The 27677-nt window shown below is 40.3% G+C and overlaps 7 protein-coding genes and 1 long non-coding RNA gene across 14 annotated transcripts; 3 read left to right on the forward strand and 5 right to left on the reverse strand.

The window, feature by feature from the left end:
- Positions 1-12: 12 nt before the first annotated feature.
- LOC140789186 (amino-acid permease BAT1 homolog) lies at positions 13-3764 on the forward strand. The gene is made up of 7 exons (XM_073138792.1): positions 13-186; positions 651-793; positions 883-1143; positions 1415-1643; positions 1724-1903; positions 2190-2467; positions 3179-3764. Exons 1-4 carry the CDS (start codon positions 13-15, stop codon positions 1434-1436), a joined length of 600 nt encoding a protein of 199 aa, XP_072994893.1. The 3' UTR covers positions 1437-1643; positions 1724-1903; positions 2190-2467; positions 3179-3764.
- LOC140789187 (amino-acid permease BAT1 homolog) lies at positions 2390-3526 on the forward strand. Its single transcript, XM_073138794.1, has 2 exons — positions 2390-2452; positions 3179-3526. Exons 1-2 carry the CDS (start codon positions 2390-2392, stop codon positions 3524-3526), a joined length of 411 nt encoding a protein of 136 aa, XP_072994895.1.
- Positions 3765-4905: 1141 nt separating the features above from the next.
- Positions 4906-7201, forward strand: LOC140788793 (zinc finger CCCH domain-containing protein 9-like). Of its 6 annotated transcripts, none has more exons than XM_073138249.1 (3): positions 4906-4979; positions 5567-6279; positions 6382-7201. In XM_073138249.1, the coding sequence occupies exons 2-3, from the start codon at positions 5575-5577 to the stop codon at positions 6715-6717; spliced, it is 1041 nt and encodes a 346-aa protein (XP_072994350.1). In that variant the 5' UTR covers positions 4906-4979; positions 5567-5574; the 3' UTR covers positions 6718-7201. The 6 variants fall into 6 exon arrangements, with proteins under 6 accessions (XP_072994350.1, XP_072994352.1, XP_072994349.1 ...); XM_073138251.1 differs by having other exon boundaries at positions 6385-7201; XM_073138248.1 differs by having other exon boundaries at positions 5570-6279.
- Positions 7202-8202: 1001 nt separating this feature from the next.
- LOC140788795 (uncharacterized) lies at positions 8203-10042 on the reverse strand. Its single transcript, XR_012109094.1, has 2 exons — positions 9425-10042; positions 8203-8993 (listed from the first exon to the last, which is right to left on the reverse strand). It is a non-coding gene; the product is annotated as an uncharacterized lncRNA (long non-coding RNA).
- A 126-nt stretch (positions 10043-10168) lies between these two features.
- LOC140788794 (probable 2-oxoglutarate-dependent dioxygenase AOP1) lies at positions 10169-12978 on the reverse strand. 2 transcript variants are annotated; one of them, XM_073138253.1, is made up of 3 exons: positions 12357-12823; positions 11540-11861; positions 10169-10763 (listed from the first exon to the last, which is right to left on the reverse strand). In XM_073138253.1, the coding sequence occupies exons 1-3, from the start codon at positions 12728-12730 to the stop codon at positions 10749-10751; spliced, it is 711 nt and encodes a 236-aa protein (XP_072994354.1). In that variant the 5' UTR covers positions 12731-12823; the 3' UTR covers positions 10169-10748. The 2 variants fall into 2 exon arrangements, with proteins under 2 accessions (XP_072994354.1, XP_072994353.1); XM_073138252.1 differs by having other exon boundaries at positions 10218-10857; positions 12357-12978.
- Positions 12979-13368: 390 nt separating this feature from the next.
- On the reverse strand, positions 13369-18545 carry LOC140787958 (uncharacterized). Its single transcript, XM_073137002.1, has 9 exons — positions 18338-18545; positions 17774-17834; positions 17594-17692; positions 16829-16923; positions 16504-16617; positions 16163-16230; positions 15144-15254; positions 14461-14704; positions 13369-13743 (listed from the first exon to the last, which is right to left on the reverse strand). Exons 1-9 carry the CDS (start codon positions 18467-18469, stop codon positions 13633-13635), a joined length of 1035 nt encoding a protein of 344 aa, XP_072993103.1. The 5' UTR covers positions 18470-18545; the 3' UTR covers positions 13369-13632.
- Positions 18338-21752, reverse strand: LOC140787957 (uncharacterized). Its single transcript, XM_073137001.1, has 3 exons — positions 21543-21752; positions 19335-20791; positions 18338-18513 (listed from the first exon to the last, which is right to left on the reverse strand). The coding sequence occupies exon 2, from the start codon at positions 20668-20670 to the stop codon at positions 19336-19338; it is 1335 nt and encodes a 444-aa protein (XP_072993102.1). The 5' UTR covers positions 20671-20791; positions 21543-21752; the 3' UTR covers positions 18338-18513; position 19335.
- A 3267-nt stretch (positions 21753-25019) lies between these two features.
- Positions 25020-26842, reverse strand: LOC140789302 (indole-3-pyruvate monooxygenase YUCCA1-like). Its single transcript, XM_073138959.1, has 4 exons — positions 26119-26842; positions 25761-26009; positions 25524-25646; positions 25020-25344 (listed from the first exon to the last, which is right to left on the reverse strand). Exons 1-4 carry the CDS (start codon positions 26734-26736, stop codon positions 25078-25080), a joined length of 1257 nt encoding a protein of 418 aa, XP_072995060.1. The 5' UTR covers positions 26737-26842; the 3' UTR covers positions 25020-25077.
- Positions 26843-27677: the final 835 nt, after the last annotated feature.

The following is a 27677-nucleotide window of genomic DNA, read 5'->3' on the forward strand; positions in this document are numbered from 1 at the left end:
CTGCTGACTAGGATGAGGGACGCCTACGTGGACGCCATGCTGGCGTTGGCTGGCGGCCAGGGCCGGCCGGCGGCGTTGCAGCTAAGCAAGAGCAGGAGCGGCTCGGACGACGGGCTATGGGGTAGGAGGATGCCGAAAGCACGTCAGGTGACGGCGAGGCGCGGGGATTTCGAGAAGAGGATGATGGTTCATATATATAACTCATTGATCACTGCGCCGGAGTTGCCCGGGGTTTAAAGTACTATCTATATATGTTGAAATCTAAAGCTTTTGTAATTTGTAGTGAGTGTGGATCTGAGTTTTGTTGTTCAATTTTATGTACTTATGTCCAGTTCTTTATCTTATGTTTTGATTATAAGGAACCAAAACTATAAATATGAAACCTGTCGAGTTATTAATCACATCTAGTAAATTTTACTTTTGAGTTTTTTGCATTGCTCCAGTTTATATTTGAGCCTAAGATTTTAGACCAATATATCCGATTTGCTGGCTCTTGTGGGATCATGAACCTAACAAAATCAAGTCAATCTTGATGCAATCCTACAAGGCGGCAATCCAAACCCAAAGAAAACGCCCAGGAATCGGTCATTAAACTCATTATTTGCCATTTTCTTTAACTCTCCTAATTCTATTTTGTTGATTAATCTTAGAATAAAAAAGAATGGGAGTTGGGGCCCGCCGCTCCTGGTTTATGGCTGTACAACTGGTCAGCAATGCCATTACGACCCACCTATTCCGGCCGTGCACGGCTCCAGGAGCTCGGTTACAAGCAGGAACTCAAGCGTGGCCTCTCGTAAGTCGTAACTCTCTCTCTCTCTAAATCCAATCTCTGATACTCAATTCCTATCTCATTTATTCTATCTAATCCGTGAATTTTCACAGAATGTTATCCAATTTTGCCTTCTCCTTCTCGATCATATCCGTGCTCGCCGGGATAACCACGCTTTACAACGCGGGGCTTAGTTTAGGAGGGCCTTTAACCATGACGTTTGGATGGTTCGTCGCCGGAATCTTCACAGTGTTCGTCGGACTGGTGATGGTGGAGATTTGTTCGTCGTATCCGACGTCCGGCGGACTCTACTATTATAGTACTCGGCTCTCCGGCAAAGAAATGGCTCCCTTCGCTTCCTGGATAACTAGCTGGTATTACTCGTTTGTTTCTTGACTAATTGGTTTGATTCTAGTTCCTAATATCGATACATTTACCTACAAAATTGTCACTTTGATTAATTTTTTTTATCACAAACTATGTAATCCTTAATATTTAACTTCTCATCTATGATTGATCATTTATCTTCTTCTTCTTTTTTAATTTCTTTTGGGTATAACATTGTTGGTCAGGTCATTGAAGCTTAAATTACTTTATCATTTGTTATTCTTCTAAGCTAGCTGTTAAAGGATTTCTATTTTGCAGTGGGCTGTTACTACCAGTGTAGATTTCTCATTGGGAAAGTCGTTAAATGTGATTACTTTACTTTGTTCTGGTGGAAGAAAAGGGAATGGATTCACAGCTACTAGATAGTCTAGATTTGTGGTCATTGGATTCCATGGAGGAATTCTTCTAATCCATGCCTTAATCAACAGTCTCTCCATTATTTGGTTGTCCTTTTTCGGACAGATTGCTGCTGCATGGAGTTTCTTAGGTAAATCTCTCTCTCTCTCTCTCTCTGAGGCACAAATAAGCTAATTATAGAATTAATCTAGCTGAGTTTGTTCTCCTCAGGTGTGTTTGTCCTCATGATCCTTATACCACAGTTGCTACAGAGAGGTTCAGTTCCAAATTCGTCTTTACTCATTTCAACACTGATAACAATGAAGGATCCACAGCAAAGTTCACATATTTGTTTTGGGTCTCTTGATGAGCCAATATACATTGACAGGATATGATGCATCTGCTCATATGGTAAGAGATTTGTTTAATTTCTTTTTACCTGCTACTAAGTATGCATCACTGAGTTAAGTAAAATTCTCAAAAATGTACCATATCCGCCATTGGTTTGTTGTGAATTCCATTCTTTTATATAAATTTTTGCTCTGCTTATCTTGTAATAATTCTTGTTACTACTATTGAGCCATAGGATCAAAATCTTGCTTATGTAGAACAATTTTAGTTTTGATGTGTTGCACAGACATTTCTTATTAGACTATTGCAATGGTACTCAAGCATGACCTCTACTACTTATGTTCAGACAGAGCAAACTAAAAATACGGACAAGAACGGATGGACAGGGATAATTACTTACATTGATATATGAATTCTTGTTGGCTGGGGTTACCTACTTGGCATCCCATTTGCAGCAACAAACATTCCATATCTTTTGAGCAGTCAAAATGATGCTGGAGGATATGCAATTGCTAAAAGATTTTGTCTTTCCTTTTAAGAGTGGGTATGGCAGTGGAACTGGCGGTATCATTTGCTTGGGAGTGGTTGCTGTTGCCATATTATTCTGCGGTATGAGTTCCATAGGTGAGCAATTTCTAGGTAATTCTGTTGTCTCTGTTCTCTCTTAGCTGTAAGTCAATACCTCCTTTCTCGTGCCTAAGAACGACGACCGGAATAGATATTTCTTTGTTATATTCACAACTTTACGATGGACTCAAGAGAAGGAGTAATGCCACTGTCAATATTTTGGCATAAAGTGAACAAGAAAGACATCCGATAAATGTAGTTTGACATTGATAGTAATGAATCTGTTCTTTTGATGCCTCCAGTTCTCATCACCACCATAATTACATTTTGTTAATGCATATGGACTGTGTTTTTCTTGTACTTGCTCATATATTTAATAAATGCCCAGGATGCCTCCAGACGATTAGATTAGTGTTTCCTAGCAAATCCATGCGACTAGGTCAGTGCTTGAAACTAATTCTTCAACCAAAACATAAAGACTGTCAGAGGTAAAATTCAGTCATATTACATAGCAATGTGGCTCCATCTATTTTAAGAACTGCTGTCCATTTTACATGTCTTGGAATTATCAAACAATGAATTGAAACAACAGAGCTTAAATTTTCTAGCTCTATATGTAGACAGAAATGTTGAGTGACTCAAATTTTCTCCAGTTCTATAATTAAATTTTCTTAACTAGCCAATTCTGATTACTTCTCTTTGCATTAAATCTATAGTTCGAGAATACTTGCTCAACTGTCTGACATCTCAACTATGTTAAACTTTCAGTCTCTAGGAAGTCTGGTGGCATTCCAAGCAATGGTTTCAATAGCTACGGTCGGACTCTATACTGCTTACACATTTCCAATCTTCTTTCGGGTGACACTAGGCAGGAAGCCCTTCATCCCAGGACCATTCAACCTTGGCCGCTTCAGAATCCTGGTTGGTTGGATCGCTGTTCTTTGGGGTGCAATCATCACAGTTCTGTTCTCCCCACCTGTTGCTTATCCAGTTACAAAAGATACTCTCATCTATGCACCTGCTGCTGTTGGTGGTCTTTTTCTTCTGATTGTTTCATCTTGGATTCTGAGTGCAAGGCACTGGTTCAAAGGTCCCATTACAAACATAGATACTTGATTGAAGAACTGGTACACTATTGATTGGCTAATACTCTTCCTGGTGCAGTCTTTTAGCCTGGTTTCCTTATTTTTCCCAAATGGACAATAGATTCTGGGGAAAGTAGCAAGAGTTGTACTAGTTCTTAATGAGATTCGACCCAACTCTTATGTAAAAACTGGTACACATTTGACCTATTTTGTGAACAATGATTGATGTAAAACTTGCATCTTCCAATGGTACAAATATTGATTTGGGTGTAAAGGAAACTACCTTCCGAACTTTAGATTCACATATCTGTACGTATATAGCTCACTACTTGCAAATTATCACTCTATTAACTTCACAAAAACCATCAAATTTGTTCACATCTTGTCACCACTTAACACCTTAACTATTTTGACAGGCAAATTCAAACAGCACACCTAAATTCGTTTAGACGTCAAATTGAAGCACTTGATCAGAACTCGGGGCAGCAATTTTCTCTAATTACTAGTCACCACCTAACCCAATCTTGCATAGTTTTGTACATGGGACCAAAACCATTAGACGTAGAACGTGATTGATGCTAACAAAATGGGCCAAAGTTAGTTAAAAGTTTGACAAGCAAGCAAACATTATAGCATCATTTCTTTTCTAAAGGCGTCCTTTTAGTACACAAGGTGGTTAACTCAGAGAGGTCAGAGCCTTTGAAGCAAAGCTAAAGCAATCACAAGGCAATCCCACTTCCAACCACATCCCCTTACGTGCCCACCCACCCTTTCTCCTTATCCGGCTCCTATTGAGTTATTCAGCATCCACCAAACTTATCCCCGATAAGTACTCAACACTATCCGATGCATAAAAATCTATCTCCATCAAGCAACCACTAAACTGAAACTAATAATGCTTCCCTGCGAGATAATATTGTTTTAACTGGGGCAAATTGGTAAATTTCGAGAAGTTTACTATTTATGGAAAAGAGAGGTAGGATGGTAGATGGCCTAATTGGACGCGTCCTCCGTCCCGTGCCATGATGCCAAAGAGGAAAAGGTTTAACTTATTCCAACTAGGATGAATAAATCTCACTATTCACCAGTTTTGGAGAAGAAACAAGTACAATTTAAATCAGAGCCGTCCGATATTTTCCGGGACCCACCGTTCCATCCCTCAAGAACGGTGTAAGAGATGCAGGGGAAATTACCGAAGTGTACAAGCTCAGCTCGCTCTTCAGTACCTCGTACGAGGGTGAAAAGGGAAACTCGTTAATGCCACGTCAGAGCGCCGGGGGACCCAATTCTGTTACAATTCTTTGCAACCGTTTCGGTGGTCCCCACCTGGTCCCCCTTCGCAGCGACCATTTGCTCCCTTCGAACTCCATTATATATAATCCATCGCTACCCATTTCTTGAATCCTCTCTCTCTCTCTCTCTCTCTCTCTCTCTCTCTCTCTCTCTCTCTCTCTCGTTTAATCCTTGGTGCTCTCGTTGCTCAGGTGAGATATCTGAGATCGTGAGAATGCGATGTTCCTGAACGGATTTGCTCTATCTCGCCGGATGTTCTTATGGATTTAATCGTTTTTGTGGAAATTTAGGCGATTTGATGAAGTTTCTAGTGTATAGCTTTATCGTTAGCAGATCTTTCGATTGCATCTGAGTTTATATTAATTAGCTCTGAGGAGCTAGATTATTCCGGTAAACTTCATGGTTTGATCGGATCATCTTCATTTTTGTGGCTGTAAAGAATGCTTGATTAGAAGATCAGCAACGATCATAGTTGTTCACTCCATTTTCTAGTCTATTTTACCTGGGAATTTAGTCGAGTAAGTATGTAATGGCAATCCAAAGATCCACTAATTCTTGCTTCGATTTTAGCTAATTTACTTGTTGTCTCCTTTTCTATTTTTTTTGTTTGGTTTATCTCCATTATTTACACTTCGCTAACCTGAAACAATCGATCTATGATCGGAAGGTTTGAAGTATTAGCTTATTATGTTCGAGGTTTTCGTTTTCTTATTTGTTTCAAGGAACTCTGCTATTCTCTGTTTTTTCTTGATATCTTTCTTTTGTCCGTTTTTCCTAGCAGATAAGATGCAGCAGGAGCTGATCTCTTCAACCAATGGCGGCCGCCTCATGCCCGCGATCGAATCTGGAAGTTTCGGACCTCTTGATCAACGGCTCTGCTCACCTCCATACCTCACCAATGGCGGCGATCTCTTCTACCCATACACCTCCATCTTCTCCAACCCCGAAGGCGCTCCATCTCCTCTCACTCACTTCCCGGTCCCCTCCTCCCTCTCGCTCTCCCCCTCCTCCGCCTCCTTCGATGGTGACGACGACCTCGCCGCCACCGACAACCGCCTCTACCTCGCCCGCCTCACCCTCCAGTACCAGGAGATCGCCGATCGCTACGAGCTCTGCCTCTCCCACCTCCACGAGGCGGCGGAGGAGGCTGAGGCCCTCCGCCACGAGAACGTCAAGCTCCGCATCGCCAACGGCGAGCTCACCAAGCGTCTCGCCTTCTTGTCTGTCAACCAGAACAGCCGGATCCCGTCCTCCGCCATCTCCGCCGCCGCAAATTCCCTCGCGGAAGAGTTTCGCCGTCTCGGGATCGGCGAGCCGACAGCGGAGATGAGCCCAACGAGTGTTCTCGAGGAAGAGAAACGCGTTTCGCTTCCCAAGAGCATCTCAATCCGATCCAGTGGTTACCTAAAGCTCAACCCCACTGGTGTCCCGGGAACGACGTCCAACCGCAGCGGCCGTCTACGCGTATCCAGCCCTGCCGTTGTCGGATCAGTGAGTCTACTACTCTACTCTCACCACTCCCTCTTCCATTTTACTATTTCCACTCAACAACCTATACTATCGTTATATTGCGTTTTCTCAATGTAAATAAAGCAGCAGAAAGTTTACGTGGGAGGCAAGAAGGAAGAAAGGGGAGAAGCGAAAGCAGTGGATGGTGACGAGGAAGGCGCATTGGAGTTCGAGGTATACAACCAGGGGATGTTTAAGACCGAGCTTTGCAACAAATGGGAGGAGACCGGTGAATGCCCATACGGGGACCACTGCCAGTTCGCCCACGGCATAGCGGAGCTCCGACCCGTTATCCGCCACCCGCGTTACAAGACCGAGGTCTGCCGCATGGTCCTCGCTGGCGACACGTGTCCCTACGGCCATCGCTGCCACTTCCGCCACACCCTCGCCCCATCCGACCGCCTCCTCCTCCGGCCATAGATATCGTCAGTCGGTAATTTTTCTCTCACAAATACCAAAAGAAATACTAAATAAAAACAAAGTCAACTATTCAGAGAAAGAAACAAATGGAATGTTAAGATTAGTGGCGAGGCTATGTGAATATATATAGAGCAGAAGATTGATGATGTGGGAATATGAAATGAAATGATCAACTTTTCCCGCAGAGGATTTAATAGGGTAAGTAACTAAGTATGTTGCTAAATTGCTTTGTATATTCCTTAAATCCTTGTAATAACGATATATAAGTATACGTAATAACTTTTTCCTTGGGCGGAATATTATTATTGCCTCTACAAGGTAATAATGGAATTATGTAGGAATGTATTGATTCGATGAGGTCTGGTTGAAGGGTTGGGCAAGACGGCTCGTTCGTGGAGTCCTTGATTTTGTCATTGATCGCTATTCTTTTCTGCTGTCACTAATGCTACAGTACAGATGTTCTACTAGTTGGTAGCATCTATTGGTCATTTTATACTGAATTCTTCTTTCCCCCCAAAATTCTCTTAAGAGAAAATGGATTCCTTTGGTTATGAAGAAAGTCTCTCTCTCTCTCTCTCTCTCTCTCTCTCTCTCTCTCTCTCTCTCTCTCTCTCTCTCTCTCTCTCTATATATATATATATATATTTATATTTATTTATTTTTTATTTTTTTCTGTTTGGTGGATTTATCAAAAGCGGATGAACTAGTACTCAGGAGCACACCCAGTTCAGGGTCAAGTGGAACCCGGTCGAGCATTCAAAAAGCAGGCTCTAGCCACCAGCCTTAAATGAGATGTTCGATTTTCTACTTTGAATGGACAAAGCTTGCTCAAGTTTATTTCACGCGTGATGCAAGATTTGAGTCAATCCCCACTAGTAACGTCTGATCCCTTGATTTATATGAATGTGTCCTTAACTCACTCGAGTGATAAAACCGAGACCTGATCATGCTTAAACTTAGTTGGATCCGAGTTGAGAAGCTAGAATTAGGGAGCATTTTTTGTAAGGCCAGTTACCAGGCCGACATCAAGCTCATGCGGACAATTAGCTGATCGATGTGGATGCATCTGGCAGAAAGTGACCAGTCAGTCAGTGAGTCAGTCCGATGTCATTATTTTTTCGTTCCTTTTTTTTTCCCTTTTGTTGGCAGAAAGTTTTGTCAATTGAATCAAGATATATGAAGTTTTGTCAATTGAATCAAGATATATGTTTTATATACAAGAATAACTCCCTCCACTGCTTGCTCCGTCTCGCGACAAGGCAACCGTAGAACAGGATGCACAATCAACAGACGATAAAATTGGTTACTCCTTTATCTCGTCAGAATCAGTTGAAAACATAAGGAAGCAAGACAACCGGACTCTGTTCCCTTCCTTTTTCATCTTCTTTTTGTTAGGCGTATTCAGAATATTCCTACCACAGGTAAACAAACTACAGCAGAAGGGTAAAACAACATTTTACAAACCCAAACCAAAGAACCAGCACGTCATGAAGTTATTTCATCAATTAAAATAGAAAGCAACGATACAGTTTCTTTTTTCAATTAAAATAGAAGGGTAAAACTGATCTATTGCATTTTCTTTTTTCAATTAAAACGATACAGAAAGCAACGAGATCCATATTCAGTTAAGAAGCGCATCCCTGATTAGGACTTAGTACTAACAGATATAGTGTGCCAGATAAGTACGTTGGCCCTCAGGTGTGCACAGTTTCAGATACTCCACAGAAAGCCTCTAGCTTATGCTCTCTCTGTCCACCCTCCTCTGAGACACAAAAGCGTTCACACTCATTATAATCATAGGGCTTGAACAGGGTACAAGTTCCCTGGATCATGAAATTCTCCCTTGGAAATGTGAAGAGGATGGCGGAGCATCAATCTATCTATTTGACATCACCAATCTCCTGAAGAAAAGCATTACTAGTGAATAGGGAGTGTAATAACATAAGCATTACTCGGAAAGAGTTGCCAGCAATGACAATCAAGGAGGTCTGCGAAGGTGTGACAATGATCCACTGCCCATCCTTGGTTTGAACCTCCAGTCCATCAACCTGGTTCTGTCATATGATGCTTAATGTATTAGTGTCTTGATGTGAAATATACCCGAGATTCTTCTCCTCAGGATTGGGCTGTCTTATATTGTGAGAACCGCAACCGGAACAATGTAGAGTCGGTTTGTCATGCGAGGTACTTAGGCACACCCAGGCTCTCCAAAACCATCCTCTGGACCAATCTCTTCCAACTGTGACAGTTGTTCGGCAAAATAGAGTGCCTTCTCACTGTTAAGTACAAAAAAACACGGTCAATGCACAAGATGAAGCAATTAATTCCTAGTGGAGAATTTTCAATGGTTAATATCATCAAACTATCTAATAAGTTACTTGTGTGATTACTTTATTCAGTTTAGAATCATATATGAGTAGAAAAGCTTGCTTTGGTTCATAAAGTAAGGTGAAATTTGATCTGTTATACTAGCAAAAGATACTCTCCTTAATAAAGAAGAGCTGATGAGGACCAGGAGGGTAATATATTGGGGGGTGTTAAAAAGTGATTCACTATAAATCTTCTTAGCTATTCTATTTTGATGACTTAGCATGATCAAGCCACTTGATCTTAGTAATTCTCTCAGAAGCACGAGATCAAACATGTAGCAGGTAATTCGTTAGAAGGTAAATAAAATAAAAACTGATCTATAAAAGAGAGTTCTTACCAGAAGCTAGGGTTTCCATCAGGCCATTCATGATGGCCAAGCTCTTGAAGTTGTGGAGACCCGGGATGTTCCCCAAGTAGCCATGGAAGGGCTTCTCAGGGTCAGGGGGGGTCGAGGAGCTTGGTCTCGAGTGGGAGAGCGAAGAGATCCTTGGCAACGCCGAATAACGAGTCGCAGAGCTCGGAGGTGGCAGTAGAGTAACGGGCTCCGAAGCAGCCCATGGAGGTGAGAGCATCCATCAGTCCATCACCCGGGTTCGTACTGTGTTCCAGCTTCGGGCTCCCGGGTTCGATGGATCCGCATCCGAGAATCGATCTTGCCAATTTGGGATTGCTCGGTGGCCGGTGGGTTGTGTTGTGTGTGAGCTGATCGTCCTCTCTCTCTCTCTCTGTGAAGATAGTAGTACATAGGGATTAATGGTCGATTGGGTTCGTCCATTGCATTAATCTTGTTTACTATTTAACCGTCAATTGTCATTTTCTACATAAATTGCGACCTTGTTTGATTGGTTGGTGCGTAATTATGCTGAATGATGAGGAGACATCTCTCTCAAGATTTAAAGCCGCCCCTACATTTTCCGCTTTTTGCGACTCCAATAATTTTCTACATGATTGATAATATTACCTGATTAGGATGCCCGGACTCTGCTATCCTTCCGTTTTATTTCTTTTCATTTTGATATCATCTCACGTGCAAAACTGATCAATAATAAAATAAAAAAGAAAGTTAACAATTAACAGCATGTCCACTCAGAAAACATTTGACATAAATAAACAAGCTACAGCAGAGGAGATGAAGAACTTACATGATAATTATACATGATAATTATACAACAGCAGCAAGACAACCAACATATTATCAAGTTATTACATACCACTATATACTTCCATGATAATTATACATTTGTACCTTTCTTCATATAAAAAGCTACAAAAAGAAAGTGAAATCTTTATTAGGATTTCCAGTAGAGTGTATATAGTCTTGGGTTTAGGGCAGGTTTTACGCCACTCAAAAACACCATAACAACCTAAGCTTCAGCTGGAATAAGTAGTTGCAATATCATCGCTTCATTAACTACACAACTACTCCTTTCGCAATAAAAGCCAAGTTATGGAGCATACTGATGTGCAAAGGTAGAATACCAAGGCAAAGAAGTCAGCAGGGCCTCAGCTAAGCCTTGTCGCAGACACTCCGCAGAAGGCCTCCAGCTTATCCTCTCTCCCTGCACTCTCTTTGGAGACACAAAAGCTTACAAACTCATTGTAATCATAGGGCTTGAACAATGAAGGGTGCTCTTCGTCTACAAGCTCCTCGGGCGCCTGGATCATGAGGTTCTCCCCTGGAATTGAGAAGAAGATGGCAGAGTATCTTGTCACTTCTCCCCCCACCAATATACGATGAAATGGGGCATAAACTCTGCCATTGGTCCAAGCCTAGATCATCACGAGTATAAGAAACATACTGAGCAATATAATCAACCATTGGCTGGATTAAGGGGAATGGTTAGGTCCAAGCTATTCTGAATGAAAACAAAGTGTTGATCAATTACAGGACACATCAGCTACTTATGGGTAAATTGCCTCTTCACTGGTTCAGTTCTTTCTTAATTTATATCCAATCTGTTTAATCAAAATCTTATGTTGAATTGATTTTTTCAAGCTAAAGATCGTTCTCCATTATAGTCAACTTATTTATACTTTGTGGATGGTGACAGTCTTTTAGTATCAGAGCTTGCCATTTCCTTCCTCCATGATTCTTTTGAATTTGATATATTTTGTATGACAGCTTGAATTTTGATCCGTAGATGTCTACTTTCATGCTGACTAGCTCCTGAGTTTTAAGAAAGATCCACTCATGCATATAATCTTTTTTTGATTGAACATCTCCTTGATTGCCACTTTCAAAGATTTCTCTAAATAACAAAGGAATCATCCAACATTTGAGATTCTAAGATTAAGAATCATCAAAAAGTCCTATATTTGTGTATTACTAAAACATGAGGTACTCCTAATGTGAGGCTCAATCTATCTAGTTGACATCACCAAACTTGATTCGGCATATCATATAATATCCTCAAAAAGCATTAATATTGATCTGAGTGTAATAATGCTTTACCCGGAAAGCGTTGCCAGCCATGACAATCAAGGAGGCCTGTGAAGGTGTGACAAGGATCCACTGCCCATTCTTTGTTTGTACCTCCAGCCCGTCAACCTGATTCTGGCATACAATGCTCAGTGTATTGGTGTCTTGATGCGAAATATACCCAAGATTTTTCTCCTCACCATTGGGAGCTGTATACTGTGAGAATCTTAGCAGGGACCAGTTAGACTCCGTTTGAGCTGCATGGTAGTTAAACACCCCCAGGCTCTCCAAAACCATCCTATAGACCATCTCTTCCAATCGTGCAAATTGTTCTGCTAAACGGAGCGCCGTCTCACTGTTATGTACAAAAGAACATAGTTATCAACTTATCCCATAAGATGAAGCAATTCATAATGGAAAATTTTCGATGGTCAAAAACCAGAGGGCGATTTAATATCAGCAAACTATCTTACAAGTGACTTATGTGAATACTTGATTCAGGTCCGCATTATATATGAGTGTCAAAGCTCGCCTTCGTTCACAAAGTAAAAGGCGAATCATAGTCTGTGTCGCGAGAATTGAAGAAAGCTAATGTATTAATTTTAATAAGGAGCAAAACTTGATGAGGACAAGGTTGGGTAACGCATCGGGTGTTTAAAGCCATTTCTTTAAATCTTCTTGGCAGTGCTATTTTGATCTATGATTAAACTCAATATGAACACCTTCTACACACTTTATCAAGCGATCTGAGGGGTTTTCAACAACAAAGGCTTCTCTACGAAGCACGACATCAAACACTTGGCAGGTATGGAAGAAAAAAAAAAACCAATCCGGTAGAGAGAGCCCTTACCAGAAGCTAGGGTTTCCATCAGGCCACATGAGATCAGCGAATCTCCTGACCTCTTGGGGACGCGGCGCATCTGTGATGGCCAAGCTCTCGTAGTTGTCGAGCCCCGGGATGTTGCCCAAGTAGCCATGGAAGGGCTTCTCGGGGCCGTAGGAGTTAAGGAGCTTGGTCTCGAGCGGGAGGGCGAAGAGATCCTTCACGGCGGAGCCGAAGAGCGCGTCCCGGAGCTCAGGGGTGACAGATGGGTAAAGAGCCTCGAAGCAGCCCATGGATGTGAGCGCATCCATCACCTGGCCTCGCACGGTGTTCCAGAGTTTGGTTCCCGGGTTCGAGGGATCCACATCCGAGAAGTCAATCGTGGGGATTTGGGAGCTCATCGTCTCCTCTCAAACAGGAGAGACAACGTGGTGAGCGTGGAGGTTATGGTTGATAAGGTTTACTTTTTTTCCTTCATGCCATTGTTGGCTATAAAACTGGAAATTATTTTTCCATTAAACGCGTAGTTCGGTATTCTCCGTCGATATTAAAGCTCATAGAGAATTTTTCGCTTGAGAATAATACGCATATGATTTGATATGACGTATTTCTAAAACAGAATTTATCCAGAATGTATGAGAATTAGCTTGTTTCTCTAAAGATAAGAGGGCTTATGATATATACAAAAGAATACTTGACGACACACGTGAGAATGTGAACTACTGATCGACCTGCTATTAATGTGAGTATAAGATCCGTAGCGATTCGGAGAGTTAGAAGCCATGCCTGAAGAGGTTGTTTCCTTACCTCAAATTTGTGGCCATTTTGGCAAAAGAAGGCAGGTTTTACATCCCTCTTTACCCCAGACACTATTCGAATACAACAAAAAAGAAACTATCATTAAGATAGTGTTGAATTTCTAAAGTTCGTGTTCTCAAATGCTAGTGCAGGTTGTACAGTGGCTACTTGCTTCTGGGTTTACAGACAGACAAACTGATCTGTCCACAAGAAGAACTACAACAGGCTCTTCAGTTAAATCTATAAGAACGAGAAGAAAACCAAATTTATTGACCATTCTTACAACACAGCCAAGTTTGTTTCTTTCCCACTCCCAAATTAAGGTAACTACAGTCAGGCTAGCCTGATAACATGAAATGAAATTACATCTTCAATACTGAATTAAATAACTAGCCAAACTATGGAGATCAACCTACCCACAAGGTAGGCATTATACACATGGCTACATATATTCTACATTAAATCATTTAAAAAAATGTAAGAGCCATAGAGGTACACTTGATCACTAATTTGGGGAGAGAAAATGAACACGGGCAAGAGCATACTCCTTTCCCGCTACCCAAACCCCAGTTTGGGACCACTGGACATCTTCCCAGTCCAAGTTCTCCTCCAATACCTGCACCGTTAAAAGGAAAGTTTGTTAGGAGTGTAACTCTTACTGTGTAAAACTACCAATGAATACCATCTCAACAAAGGACAACATATCAGATTATGAGCCATAGCTCAATATTATGACTAGTCCATAATATACTATTTGAGAACACCAGCTGAAAGCTCACTACATAAATGGACTACTAATGAAATGCAGTCATCTGAAGTACTATTAGGTTCCTCATGCATAACTAGAAACAGCATGTCAACTGAAAAATGTTTATCATCATTTAGCGGATTAACTATCGACATCACATAAAATGCATTAAACACAACTTAATTTGTTACTCAATTCCAGGAATCATCCCACTCCAAAACCAAGCAGATCAAATCTGGAATACTTGCTGGGAGTTTTAACTCCAGCATGCAAATATTATTGTAAGAGGCTTGTAACATTTATCTCATATCTCTTGAAGTTCAATATCAAGCTTAACAGAAGTTTAGAGAGTGATGGCAAATCAAACTTTGATTTCTATTCAGTACAATAAGCAGTAGTTGTATGGAAAAAAGAAGACCTCATTAGGAACTCTAAATGACTAGGGATTTGGGACAACCTACAAAGCTTGCCAGTGTCCTATGGTGGGTTAGCAACACTCTTTAATCACAAATGTATGCCACTCTCGACAATTGGAAACTTGACTAATATTATGTAGATATCAATATATGTGGTCAAACATAGTACCTCCAAATGTTCCATGGGCAATGGGATTCCCATAGATCGCATAATTCTCTCGGGCATAGCCTTCTTACAACGAGACCACCGGAATACATCTACAAGATTTTCACGATCTGCCGAACTTCTGTCCCCATTGTGAGCATGTGAGCTGTGGTTCTGAAGCTTCTCCTGTTCAGTCTCTGCTGCTTGAGATGAATTAGGCATTGTTCCATTGCAGCCAGCCTTCTCCCCATTAAAACATAGCTCGTACCTGCAAGGGAGAATAGTGAACAAGCGAAACAGTCTGATAGAAACAAGGAAGATTCTACCATAAGAGCAGTTTTATCAAACAAAATATGGAACAATAATCTGAGAAATTGGTAACCGAAAAGTCAAAAGCATTGACTGATACATTGTTGCTTCCATCAAGTAGAAGAAGAATAAAATGAAAAAATGTGGCAGAAGCACATCAGCACCAAGTTAAACGTAAATAACTTTGGTACACTTGTGGGATTTCTTTCCCTAAAAAAATTTAGCAGCCAGGATATCCAGGAGGCAAACAAATCGACAACAGTAGCTTCATCAATAATTATGAAAGACTGAGATAGTAGATCAAGAGATGGCAACTAGTGACGAAAATCAGAACTTTTCAAATAATTATATCAACAATTTAAAAAGACAAATAAAAAAGGAATAATTTAGGACAATACCTATTAAAGTGTGTTTCTAAGTATATAACTTCTCCCTTCTTCAGTCGTGCTGAAGTATAAAGAGGCTTCTTTAATCCCTTATCGGCAACAATGCTAATACTGTATTTCAACCTGAAAATTTTAGCAAGAAACAGAGGAAAAGCCATCACAATATAGATCAGTCTGAGAACATAAAAGAAAAGGTTATCTCATTTTAAAATTAAACAACGGTGTCCAAGTGCACAAGCCACCAACTAAAGGGTGGTTTCGTAGTGCAAAATGTCCACAACATTACTATTGTATAGGGTGTTTCAAAACCCTAGCCACCTGAGCACATGGAGTAAGCCTTTAATCATCACACCAGGTGACCCTCTAAGGATAAATAGTTTAATTGTAAATTTAACTTCCAGAGCTACTATTAAGAAGCATAGGACATCAATATCATTGTTTTAATATTACCCGATCAATAAGAAAGATGCAAGCATGCAACATGTTATGAGTGAAGAAATGTACATCTGCATCTTTTTCTGATAATGTCAATTTTGCAACATAGATATCCTTATTCAGCACTGAAAGAATACAAATTTGTAATCTGATAGTTTTCCTTTCCCATAATCTATGATTTATGGGGAAATTCTGCTCCTAACCCCATGGGGCATGTAACTCCCTGTAACCTCTAAAGACCAAGGCACAAAGGTAGAAGAGACAAAAGGAGAAACAGAAACAGTACCACAAGAATCTGCTACTACAAGGCCAAAGAAATCAAAGAAACATAACGAGAAGCACAAACATAATTAAGACATCTAAATGGGTGATCACAAAATAGATGGTTATGGTAGCTAATACATACATAGTAAGTGAAATTATAGCATATATAGCACAGAACGCATTTGGAATGCAACATTACATCTCATTTAATCCACAGCACATATAATGGTAGACATCAAAATATCTTGAAATATATGATTTGCATAGTTAAGTAAGCCCCTAAAAGAAAAGAAATCAAAGAAAGAATGATGGGAAATGAAGTTGAAGAATACCATGGTTCGTTGCAAAGATTGTACTGAATTGTGACTTCACGGACAAACCTTTGTTGACGCAATGCATTCTGCAGAACCAAAGCCATTATGTAACATCTTAACATAGAAAATCCATATAGAAAGAAATAAAAATAAAAACACAATGCTTGTGTTAGCCAAAATAGAAATGTAAATAAGGAATTAAAAGAGCTTCTGAGTGGTAATCATATCCAAGCACTTAAGGAGCCTCATATGGTTATTCTTGAATATGAAAGAAGAGCTTAGTATTGCAGTGGCCAAGATATAAATGATCAACAAAAAACAAATACTGCAAGAGGTTACCGAAAAAGGGGAGAAATTACCGAGGCAGCAGCTCTTGTCGTCATAGTGCGTTCAACCGATACAGGAGCAAGAGTTGGCTCAACTGCTGATGTATGGGTAAGACGAGGCTCAAGATCAATTGCCCCACCACCTTTCTGTCATATACAGTAACAACAAAACAAAATGGATATTGAAAGGAAGAACATTATACTTGAAATTCTCAAGAGTACTAATTACAGGTCATCAATTAGACAATAGTTCATTCACTAAACAAAAGATCATAAAACTAAAATAGCAACTTGAGCACTCCAAGAATCACACAACCTAAGTCCAATTAAAGTTGGATACAGTAGCATGTCTTACTACCTTCACAATGCAGCAGCGCTCAATCCGAAAACTACATCCAATACCAGCCCCCCAAGCACGTGAACGAACATTGTTCCTCAACGTTGAACTGTAGCCTGCAAATAAAATAGAATTATATAAAACATGATGCAATTGCCACAGATTCATGAATAGTAAACCATCAAAAAGTGAAAATGGACAAATGAAATATGATATTCAGGTAATAAGATAACCATATGAAACTAATACAGTACATGCTTGATGTAGATTGGACTACATAACCTGCTTTAAATTTGAGGAAAACTGGAGGCATATGGATCCATAACCAAGGATAGGAAACATAGGGTGCATCAGGATCCTTTTTTAGCCTCCAAATATCTTTTACAGTTTTACACATTAGCACAACAAAACAAGTAACAATTTCCCTAGTTAACCTCATCTCCAAAAGAACTAAGATTTTAAAACTCCTAAATCGTTGAGTTTTGGATAAAACGGGAGACTCCAAAGTTATCTAATTTTAAGCTACAAATTAATCCAAAATTCTGTAAAAATGAAATACTACAAATATTATTTCATGTCAAACCTCAGAAGAAAGGTGCTAGCAAATTACTATCATAGAGATTCTTCTCATAAGAGGGTCCATGGATGCAAGAAAAATGTATATCTTGATAACTACTGTCATTCTGAATATCACAATACTTGGTATTTCAGTTAAGAGAATATTCATCATTCAATGCAATTATCACACAGTTTACGATTTATATATCATAATGAAATTAGACGTACAATCCTGGGGTGGCAGAACTCGAATTGTTGCCCGTAACTCTTGAATTGCAGATGGTGGGGGGGACGACGTTGTGCAGCAGTAACCAGTATGCATGAGAACTGACAGACAGAGAACCACAAATGAGAATCACGATCAAGGAGGGTGAATGAAACATGCAGCAATAAATCATAAATTAGTACCAGCAACAAGATCTGAGTCGTTGGTATATATATCTGTTCCCCATAGTTGGGCACCTTTGACCTGCATACAATGACCATTAAAAATCAATTAAACACTAAACTGAATAAGAAGCTAATGTGCCCATCTTCTGCATCAAACCAGTAGCTAAATGTATATCCAATGATTCTCCTTTCATACTACAGTCTAATCAGTTCTGATATACCTGTACACAGCTGTAAGTTATATTACTTCCATTATTAGTAACCATAAGAAATGCCAAGATCAAAGACGGGCTTATAGAGCCATGTAACAATACGAGCAGGCAACACAAGTTCCACATTCTTTGAAGACTATGATGTACTCCATGGAAATGGTCAATGAATCCTTTAGAAAGATTACATTCTGAAACAGTCTATATATAGATTAAATCACTAAAGGTCAATGGGCACTCCAATTTTCTTTTTTACCCAGAGAATATCACTTATGGAAGTCTTCATGCAAGGATTAATATATTGTGAGACATGGGGGATATTCTTCTTAAAATCCATACAAAAAAAGATTGCCAGGATATGAGGTTGATTTACTTGGCGGTTTGTCGAAGTGACATATTCTGCAGGTATACGAATCTCCAGGGTTGGACCATTTTGCAGGCTTTCATCACTTTTAGTATCTTGAGATGCTTCAAAATCTTTCCAAGATTTTAAAATTTCTTGCATGCATTCACCAGCTTTGTAAACAATTGCAGATATCTCACTTTTTCCTGCAATAAGAGAGAACAAACAAATTGAAGAGAATGAAGAAGAGAAAAGGAAAGGTAATAAAAAAACAATCCATGATGGTTTTTATAAGCAATATTATGATATTATGTCCTAGAAAGCAAACGTGGCTTTCCACCATGATAATGCTTCTCTTGAATCCTGTATGCAAGTATTCAGAACCTGTTAAAGTAAATGTAAGGAAATAGATTGGCTGACCTTGAGATCTGCAAAAAGAGAAAAAAGGAAAAAAAAATTAATAAGCACATGTCTGAAGAAAGTTAAGACTTGTATAATTGAAAAAAAAAAATGAAAGAAGCATAGAGCCATAGACAATATCAGTTATGTAAATGTGCCTCTCCAGGTACTTAACTAACAAGATACATGGATTATCAGTAAAACAAAAGCTAAAACGAAATTTGAAAATACAATCTTAAGTACAGAACTGAGAGGAAACCTTGTTCAAAATATATAACTTGAATATAGATACTTTATCAGTCCAGGAAATTTTGTAATAGAAATATCACAGAAAGACCAAAGATGTTGAAATGACTCGAGTAAACTAATAGCAGTCATACTTAATAGCAGGCAAACTCTAGGAAAATAAAAGTAATGATGCAACAGATTACTGATTCTGATTCCCAACTTGAGCTCCTAAATAACAAATTGAATGCTACAACTCCAGATAGTTTTAGATTATTATCAACCAGGGCATGTCAGCACAAAATCGAACAAGGGGTTTGGGCATGGGTATATATTCCCTGTACAAAACGTTCCAAAGCAACATTATCGCATATCAATTTTTGCACAAATGGATGTATAACACCTTACCCCTCATTGTCATGCGTTCTAGATCGAAAACGAGGTTCCCTGTGAGACGCCTGAGGAGTCCCCCTTGGTCGTATCATTCTTCTACGTTGCTGAATGCCACTAAAGACTTCCTTGTCCTTTTCTGTATCACCCTCTGCACAAACATCATCAGATTCCTTTTCGTGATACTTATTGCGCTGTTCGTGCCTATCTCCTACATCCATATCCCTTTCTCTTTTCTTCTCCTTAAAATCCTTATCAGAAGTTTTCCAGTTGTCATCCTTAAGCCTCTTAGGTTCGAATGTCATATTTTCCTGCTCAGTAGTTTTGGCAGGCCCATCAGCAAGCTCCTTCTGGGCATGTAAATTCTCCTTTTCATTTGCATTTGATAATTCCCTCCTAATAGGATCCTTCTCCTTCTCATTTCGTTCCTTCTCTTTCTGAGGATCTTTTCTTTCTCTTTCCCACCTATCAGCATCTTTGTCTTCTCTCACTAGCTCTTTGCGTTCAGTAGTAACAACACCAAGCTGTATATTGCTTTGACGGTCATTTCTATCTTTATCTCTCTCCGCAAAATCTCTATATTTTTCATCTTTTCTTTTCCTATCCTTATCTCTGACTTTTTCTTCGCTTTTCAGGTCAATCTTGTTCTCACCAACAGCCTCATGTGTATCTGCAGCTTCCCGCTTTTCAACTGTTGAGGGATCCCTTGCAACATCATCTGTGTTATGTAAGCCAGGCCTAGCAGCACGCCATGACTCTAAGCCATCACTTGGAAATTCGAAATATCTTTTACCCCTATTATGATGCTCTTTCGTATCTTTCCAGCTCAAGTGAGAACTTGTCCCGGGGTGACCATCTTTTTCAAATTTGATGTCACCCTTGTAGTCAACATGAGACAATTTATCAGCTTTCAATTCTTTCTCATCCCCCCTACTATCTATCCTTACATCATTCTTAACCTTACTGGCTTGGGAGTCAATCCTTGTGTCAGTGTAAGTATCCCTAACCTCAGCTTTAATCTCCCGATTTTCACTCTTACTTTCCCTAGCATCTTTTGTAACTTTCAGTTCTAACCTGCTGTCAGGTGTGGCAAGATGGCCTGCAGAGTTGTTAGAAGCTATGGGCATCCGATGCAGTAGAGATGATCTCTTATCATCATGAGATTCAACTCGTTGGACTTTTGCAAAACGTCCATCCTGCCCATGGTCAAAAGGCAGGTGAAAATCATTGCCAACTGGTTGAATCAGTTTACCAGAAGGACTAGAAAACATGCTGGTCTCTTCATGTGGTCGTTTTAAAGGTGTCGAATGACTTCCATCCTCATGCGATCTCTTTGGAGCACCGCTCATAGTGTTGGGTTCTGACAAGTTACCTGTTCCTTTGACAGACAGAGAAAACAAAGAAAAAGGAGAACAATGGAAGCAACAGCTCTTGCGTCTTCAATAAACATCTGTTGAGGAACTCCTCCTCCTGCAGTGAAAAAAAAAACGAGAGAAAAACTCAAATCAGCAACCTATAACACATAGATTAGGAGTAACCGTCCATATTGCCATCTGATCAACACATATTGGTTATCTCGGAAAGACTCAATGAGCCATATAAGGCAACAGTAGCATCAGCATTCTCTAAAAGGAAGCACAAATAGCCCTAGTTTCAAATAAAAAACACATTACTCAGTAGATCTCTGACTTCGCACAAAGCAACCTCAATAAAGCAGTAAACTCCCTCTAAAATTTTACCAAAGGACATCATGCAAATCATATTCACAGATAAAATCGCGATCACCCCAAATTTACCACCATTATAAGTAAAACACAATCAAATGTCACAACTAAATAGAAATATGAAACCTTTACCGCGACTCCCTTCAACTATGCCACCGTAAACAATAAATCATAAGCATAACAACGTCTAAAACAAATTATATGAAACAACACCATCTTTACTTTGCATCGATTCACATACCGAGAACAGCAGCAAGAAATACCTAACAGATCATTCGATCAGAGAAATAAACAATTCATATCCCAAATCAAAGCAAAAGAAGAAAAAAAAAACACGGCGAAAAATTAGGCGTCAGGACCGTGAACCCCAATCGACCTCTAATTAAACGAAAACACTATTCCATGACTCGATCTACGGCCTCTAGCCGTACGATTATTTTAGAGTAGTAAGACGGGTATAAAGATATGAACAGAGATTAGAAGCAGGAGAGCATTACTTAGAGTAAATTGTGAGAATAATTTAGCCGATGAGGAAGTCGCGCCGAAGCCGGAGAGTAGGAGAGGGAGAGATCGGGTTTCGCTTGCTCGATTTCGCCGTCGAGGAGGAGGAGAAGGGAGGAGAGCTCGGAGGAGGAGGAAGAGGAGGCCGCGGTTGAGAGTTAAAAAGAGGTGCGGGCAGTGGAGGAAACGAACGGGAAATAAAGGGCGAAGGGTCAATCGGGTCCTATCGCGATGAAGCCATTGGAAACGGACGGCTGTGATTAGATTAGCCATCGCCACGTGCATGCCTTGTGCGGTGTGGATTGGGAATTTCCCTTGGGTTCGGGTTCGGGTTTGGTTTTGGTTGGACACTTTTGTGCGAGTAGGAGTCGGACCTAAGCAGGTTGTAGGGATTGAAAACGGATCGGATTCGTACCCACTTCTTTTTGGATCCGAATAGCAATAGTAAATGCCTTAAGGTAATAATTCTTGTAGCACTCGTTCATAAGGCCCAACCTTGGATCCTACGTTTGGGTTGGGCCTTCTAGACTATGCTAGGGTCCAATATAACTTAAATCGCAACAAAGCTTCCTTAGAAATAGCAGGAGCTCATGGGCCTAAATATTATCGGTCCATAGCCCCAATATATGCTGTCTCTAACTATAATTTGATACAAAATGCCCTAAGATAAACTAATTAGTGGAATTTGATACAAAAACCATATAATTAAACTTTATTTAGGCCATTTCTAAACCACTTTACCCAAGATTCAAACGAGATATCTATTCTTTTGGCTTTTGATTTCTTCTATTTGGATGAGGCAGTGAATGAAATGAGACGAACCAAGGTCACGGTAATGATTGGAAATCGATGGAACAAGAGCTTCTGCCCTTCTTTCCCTCATTCTGTGTGCATGTCTTTTATTAGCAACTTGCACAAACGGACACTTCCAAGTTCCAAAAGATCTCTCTCTACGGATTAGATAGCTAAACTAGTGGCCAAAAGCATTCATCTAAATTAAACCAACTAATAACGCATGTAATAAAATCATTATGTTGGTCTATCCAGTTGAAAATTTTAGATTAGGAACTCAAGCAAGCCAAAACTACAGAGAAACAAACATTGGATGCCATCCCCCTCTACCTCTCGTCTGAAAAAAGTTTTGAACTTTTGTTTCATTGGAGTGCAGCAAATTCCTGAGCAATTCGTTTGAATACATCCGTTCAAACTCCCAGAACTCCATTGTAGTGAAAGAATATCACTGTGTTTGCTATCTGAACATTATTTATTTTCATTCGTTCCGACTACCAATAAATTTTAAAAAGTCTGGAAGTTGTACTTGAAAATTTTTGAATGAGATCTTTTGAGTTTTCTTGCTCATTTGAAAGAGGTTTTGATCGCATATATAAAGATAATGAATTATATTTCGTAGACAATGGTTTGGAGAATTTTTTTTATTTTCACATTGAAACCCTGTGAGCTTTATTATAGAATATTAAAGATTATTTTTGTTGTATCTAAGATTTAACTCACTATCGAAACAATAGCATAAAGATATTGGAGTTTCTATAAATTATTTTCGCTTCCACTCGTATGTCGAATGAGATATGAGAATTTAAACTCCATGGTTTCCAGTGGAATTAACAAATTATTTATCGGGTTCTAGTGAGTTAAATGGATTTTGAGCAATAGTTTTTTTTATATATTTTTTAGTTTTCTATTGTCTGTTGCCTCCACTAAAATAAATTAGATTGACTTAGAAAAACATGTTATTTATATCTTTTTCACATTTTTAATGGTTGCCAAATACTTCCATACCCTTCTATAATTATAATCCTGAATCTAATGGTCATATTAATAGAGATTTGCAGGTGTGCAAGTTGCATGGCCCATAATAAACATTAATTAACACTTGCTTGTATATCTTATTAAAATTTATATTTCTATGTACTCTCTTCAAAAGTCTTAGAAATTTAATAAAAAAGAATGACATAGATACTTTTAATTTTGTTTGAGGTATGTTGATCCAAAAGAAAACGAGAACTTTAAAAAATACCAATAAGCAAATATTAAGTTTAGAAGAGATATATATATATATATAAACTTTAAAACGATAGATATACAAATACAATATTTTAGAAAAATATACATATTAAAAAATAACTGAATTTATAATTTTGAAATACAGAATCTGAATCAGCACCTATGAAATAGACATAAGCTTATTTCAGTGTAAACCACTTTATATCAGTACATTAACCTAGCAATAGTTTACTAAAGTATTAATTTATTAATACCTATTTTTTCTGCTCTACTAGTACATCTAATATTCTTATTTTTATCAATTATTATTTTATTATTGAACTTAACTATTATTTCAATCATCTTTTTTCATCTTTATTTTTTTCTCTTCTCTCCTCTTCTCATTCAAAAATTAATTATTTATTAAAATAACTCTACTTCTTATGTCACATAAGGTATAATAATTAGGCCACCAGACAGATTTATAATCACACACTATAATAAACTAAATCAGTATAAGTTTTCAAATTTAAAATATGAATATATATATATATATATATTATTTATTTAAAAACTAATATGAAAGTTATTCCGCGAGTAAACACAACACCTTGGACTATATCAATTACCATATCTCTCTCTCTCTCTCTCTCTCTCTCTCTCTCTCCACCCCTCCGCCCAAAACGATGGATAGATACGAATGACAGGGAAGAAGAGCTCAAATACTTTATTTGACTCAAACTCCGAGCAACAGAGACAATGACGTCCTCTTCGCTAGGGGTGCACTGATCCCTCGTGTCCGCCCCGTGCTCGGGGAACTCGAAGCAACCATTACGACAACTCTAAGGCCCAGGTGTGATGCCATCCCTTCGTCCTCCCCTCAGTTTGTCTCCTTCTCTCCCACCCCATTGCAACTTGCAACCCCCTCTCTCTCTCTCTCTCTCTCTCTCTCGTCTTTTGCTTTCTTGATCACCCTGTGGCTTTGTGATGAGATGCTACGTCACAAGATCTGGCACGTATGCGTACGCTCCAAAGTCCCAGCAGCAGAGCTGTCACTCTGGCTCTGATGCGAACATTAAGGCGTTTGCAGAGCCCATCATTGTCCACTTAATCCTCACATCAAAACGCTTGCTTGACCTTTTGTTTGCAACTCTTTTTTTTTTTGAATCGCCCAACGAGTCAACGATAGTAATAGACAATTAATCCTAAGTTTAATGAAGCTTCATCTCATTACACTTGCAAGTTTTAATGCGCAGCATATGGAGTGGTCAGTAAATGATCTGCACCTTGAGGATGCAACAGGACATGGATCACAAGGTTTCTTTGAACCCATTAATATACTCTCTGAGTCGCTACTGCACTCTGCAGTCAAGTACCCGCATGCTATCGATCACAGAAGCGAGTGCCGATATATATTAAGTAGTAATTAGGACCATGTTGATTTCTGTAATTAGAATAAATTAATATACAATACACTTTGGAGAGGATTAATTAAGGGCCCCATGCATGCAAAATTGGGTAATGTACAAATTAATTAATTAAGGCCAAGCTCAACTGGAAGAGAGGCAAAGAGGAGGAGGAGGAGGAGGACAAGGGCCTTTGGAGGTCGGTCTTAACTTGAGTACTACTCCTCTTCCACTGGAGATGGATGTCCTTCGCAATGTTGAGGGCATCGGAGGAGGTTCCGAGGAGCCCTCGCTGCGTAAAGCCGACGGAGTAGAGGCCCTTCTCCCCTCTCCATCCGTGGGGGTATTGAGCTTTTGGAATGCCATCTTTGGTAAACATACCGCCTCCATCCTGAATCCAGAATAATATTAAACGACAATTAATATTTAAGTAATTAACTCAGTAGCTAGCTATGTGTAACGTGTTGTCATAAATTAATGGGACCACCCTATAACTTTTAGCTTTTAGCTCCATTTTCCAATCCTTTGTCCATAAAGGCAAGTTAATAGTTAAAAGCAGGTCACGCTTACATTGAGCCACGAAGGGACGTTGCTCTTGTAGCCCGTGGCCAGGATTATCGAGTCGAACTGCTCCTCTCTCCCGTCCGCGAACTTGGCTCCTCCTTTCGTTATCTCCTTCACGCCTCCCACCACCTTTTTCACGTATAATTAAACGATCGACTTAATTAATGTGAGAAGATTTTGCACCAGTAGAGTGAGGAAGAGGACAAGAGTTGATAGTCCCAAGATCGACGAAGGGGGCCCCACCTTAATCTTGCCGGATTTGATCTGGGCCAAGGCGCCCACGTCCAAGACTGGGGTTTTTCCGGTCAGGTTCTTCAGCTCGATGGGCCCGGTCTTGGGCCTTCGTAGGCCGAGCCGGTCAGTGTCGCCCAGGGTGAGGTGGGCCATGCCCAGGAGTAGCTTGTCGACTAGCTTCACAGGGAGCCACCTGAGAAGCCCCACGGCGATCCCAAATGTGGACATCCCAAGCATCTCTCTCGGCAACACATGCACCTGCATGTGTAAAACATATACTAGGAATTTTACAAAAGAAAAGAAAAGAAGAGAAAAGGCAACCTTTTCAGAAACAAATATTAGCCTTTAAACAGTTAGTTTAGCTTACGGTGTTCCGGACCACCATGGAGGGCCTCGCGTTGTGCCTGCAGAGGTCCAGGCTGATCTCCATACCGGAATTCCCGCACCCGACGACTAAGACCTTCTCGCCTTTGAAGTCCGCGCCAGACTTGTATCCGCACGTGTGGATCACGCGCCGCGGGAACCGGTCGAGCCCATGCAACTCCGGAACTACGGGCTCGGCGTTCTCCCCCGTGGCCACCACCAGCCACTTGGCCACCAGCTCGTCTCCTTGGCTCGTCTTAACTACCCATCCCCCTACGGCCGAGTCGAACTCGGCGTTCGCGACCTCGGTGCCGAACCGCGGCTTTATCCCGAACGCGGAGGCGTAGGACTCCATGTAGGATACGAACTGGTGCTTGCTCGGGTACTGCGGGAAACGGTCGGGGAAAGGCATGAAGGGGAGCTCGCAGAAGCGCTTGGGAAGGTGGAGCTTGAGGCGGTCGTAGGTCCGGTGCTGCCATAGCGAGGCGACGCAGTCGGACTTTTCGAGGACTACGGAAGGGACGCCGAGCTCGGCGAGGCAGGCGGCTACGGCAAGGCCGGAGGGCCCGGCGCCGACTACGATGGGGCCGTTGACCCAAGTGCGATTTGGGTGCGAACCCATGGCTCTGCTCTCAGTTCTTTCTTTTGATTCGCTAGCTAGTGAGCCTTCGCTTGGTGGCTGGCTATTTGCAGTGGGAGTGTTAACGGAAGCTGTGAGATGGGTTAGTTTTTATAGGTGTAACTTGGATTCTTTTTTCTGGGAACTTGGATTGTTTTGGGGCGTATTGGATGCGATTTTTACTTACTGCAGAGGAGAGAGCAGAGCAAACGTATGAAGCGTGAGGACTAAGGCAAGGATTTGGTCCACTACCTATATAGGCATTCTTAAGAAAGAGCGAAAGAGGAGTAAATGAATACGTGAAGGAAGAGGAGGAGGGGGGATTTATTAATAGGCTCGTATTAATGGCGATCCTTTCCAGCTATATGTGAGATTGCTCATTGGTGGGGGGGTTATTAGAGAGGGTATAATAATACCAAAACTATGCAGACGCAATATCGACTCAGTACTGTTGTAAACGCTGCCCTTTTAGGAACAGTTTGAAAATGCTGTACGTAGACCTATCTGTAATAAAGCCCTCGCAGATTTTACAACTTGTGGAAGAACGGTCAAAGGAATTAATTACAAAGTGGCGTTATTTGTCTTTTTTTTAAAAGAAAATAAGACGAAAAGATTTACAGGTATTTTTGTATATGTCAGAAGATATAGACAGAAAGATCTTTTGTGGGCCATCAATATATGCAGGCCCAGCCCAAATTGAAAGCTAGGATCACGTTAGGCCCAGTTCTTTAATGGGACCACTTAAGCCTACGGTACTAGTAGCTTAAGTATGCCGTACTAATCATTGATGGATAGGGGCCTCCACTGAGAACTCTGGACTGGGGCCTTCTGTTCCTCGTAGGGAGCCCAATTTAAGATGATTTTGTAGGACCAGAAGAGTAATTAAAAATGCCCCAAATCATCCCCAAGTTAAAGTAGTACACTGGTATATTCTTAATTGACCT

The sequence above is a fragment of the Typha latifolia genome, chromosome 5 (assembly GCF_019914945.1).
Source record: "Typha latifolia isolate L0001 chromosome 5, TyphaL0001v2, whole genome shotgun sequence".
NCBI lineage: Eukaryota > Viridiplantae > Streptophyta > Magnoliopsida > Poales > Typhaceae > Typha > Typha latifolia.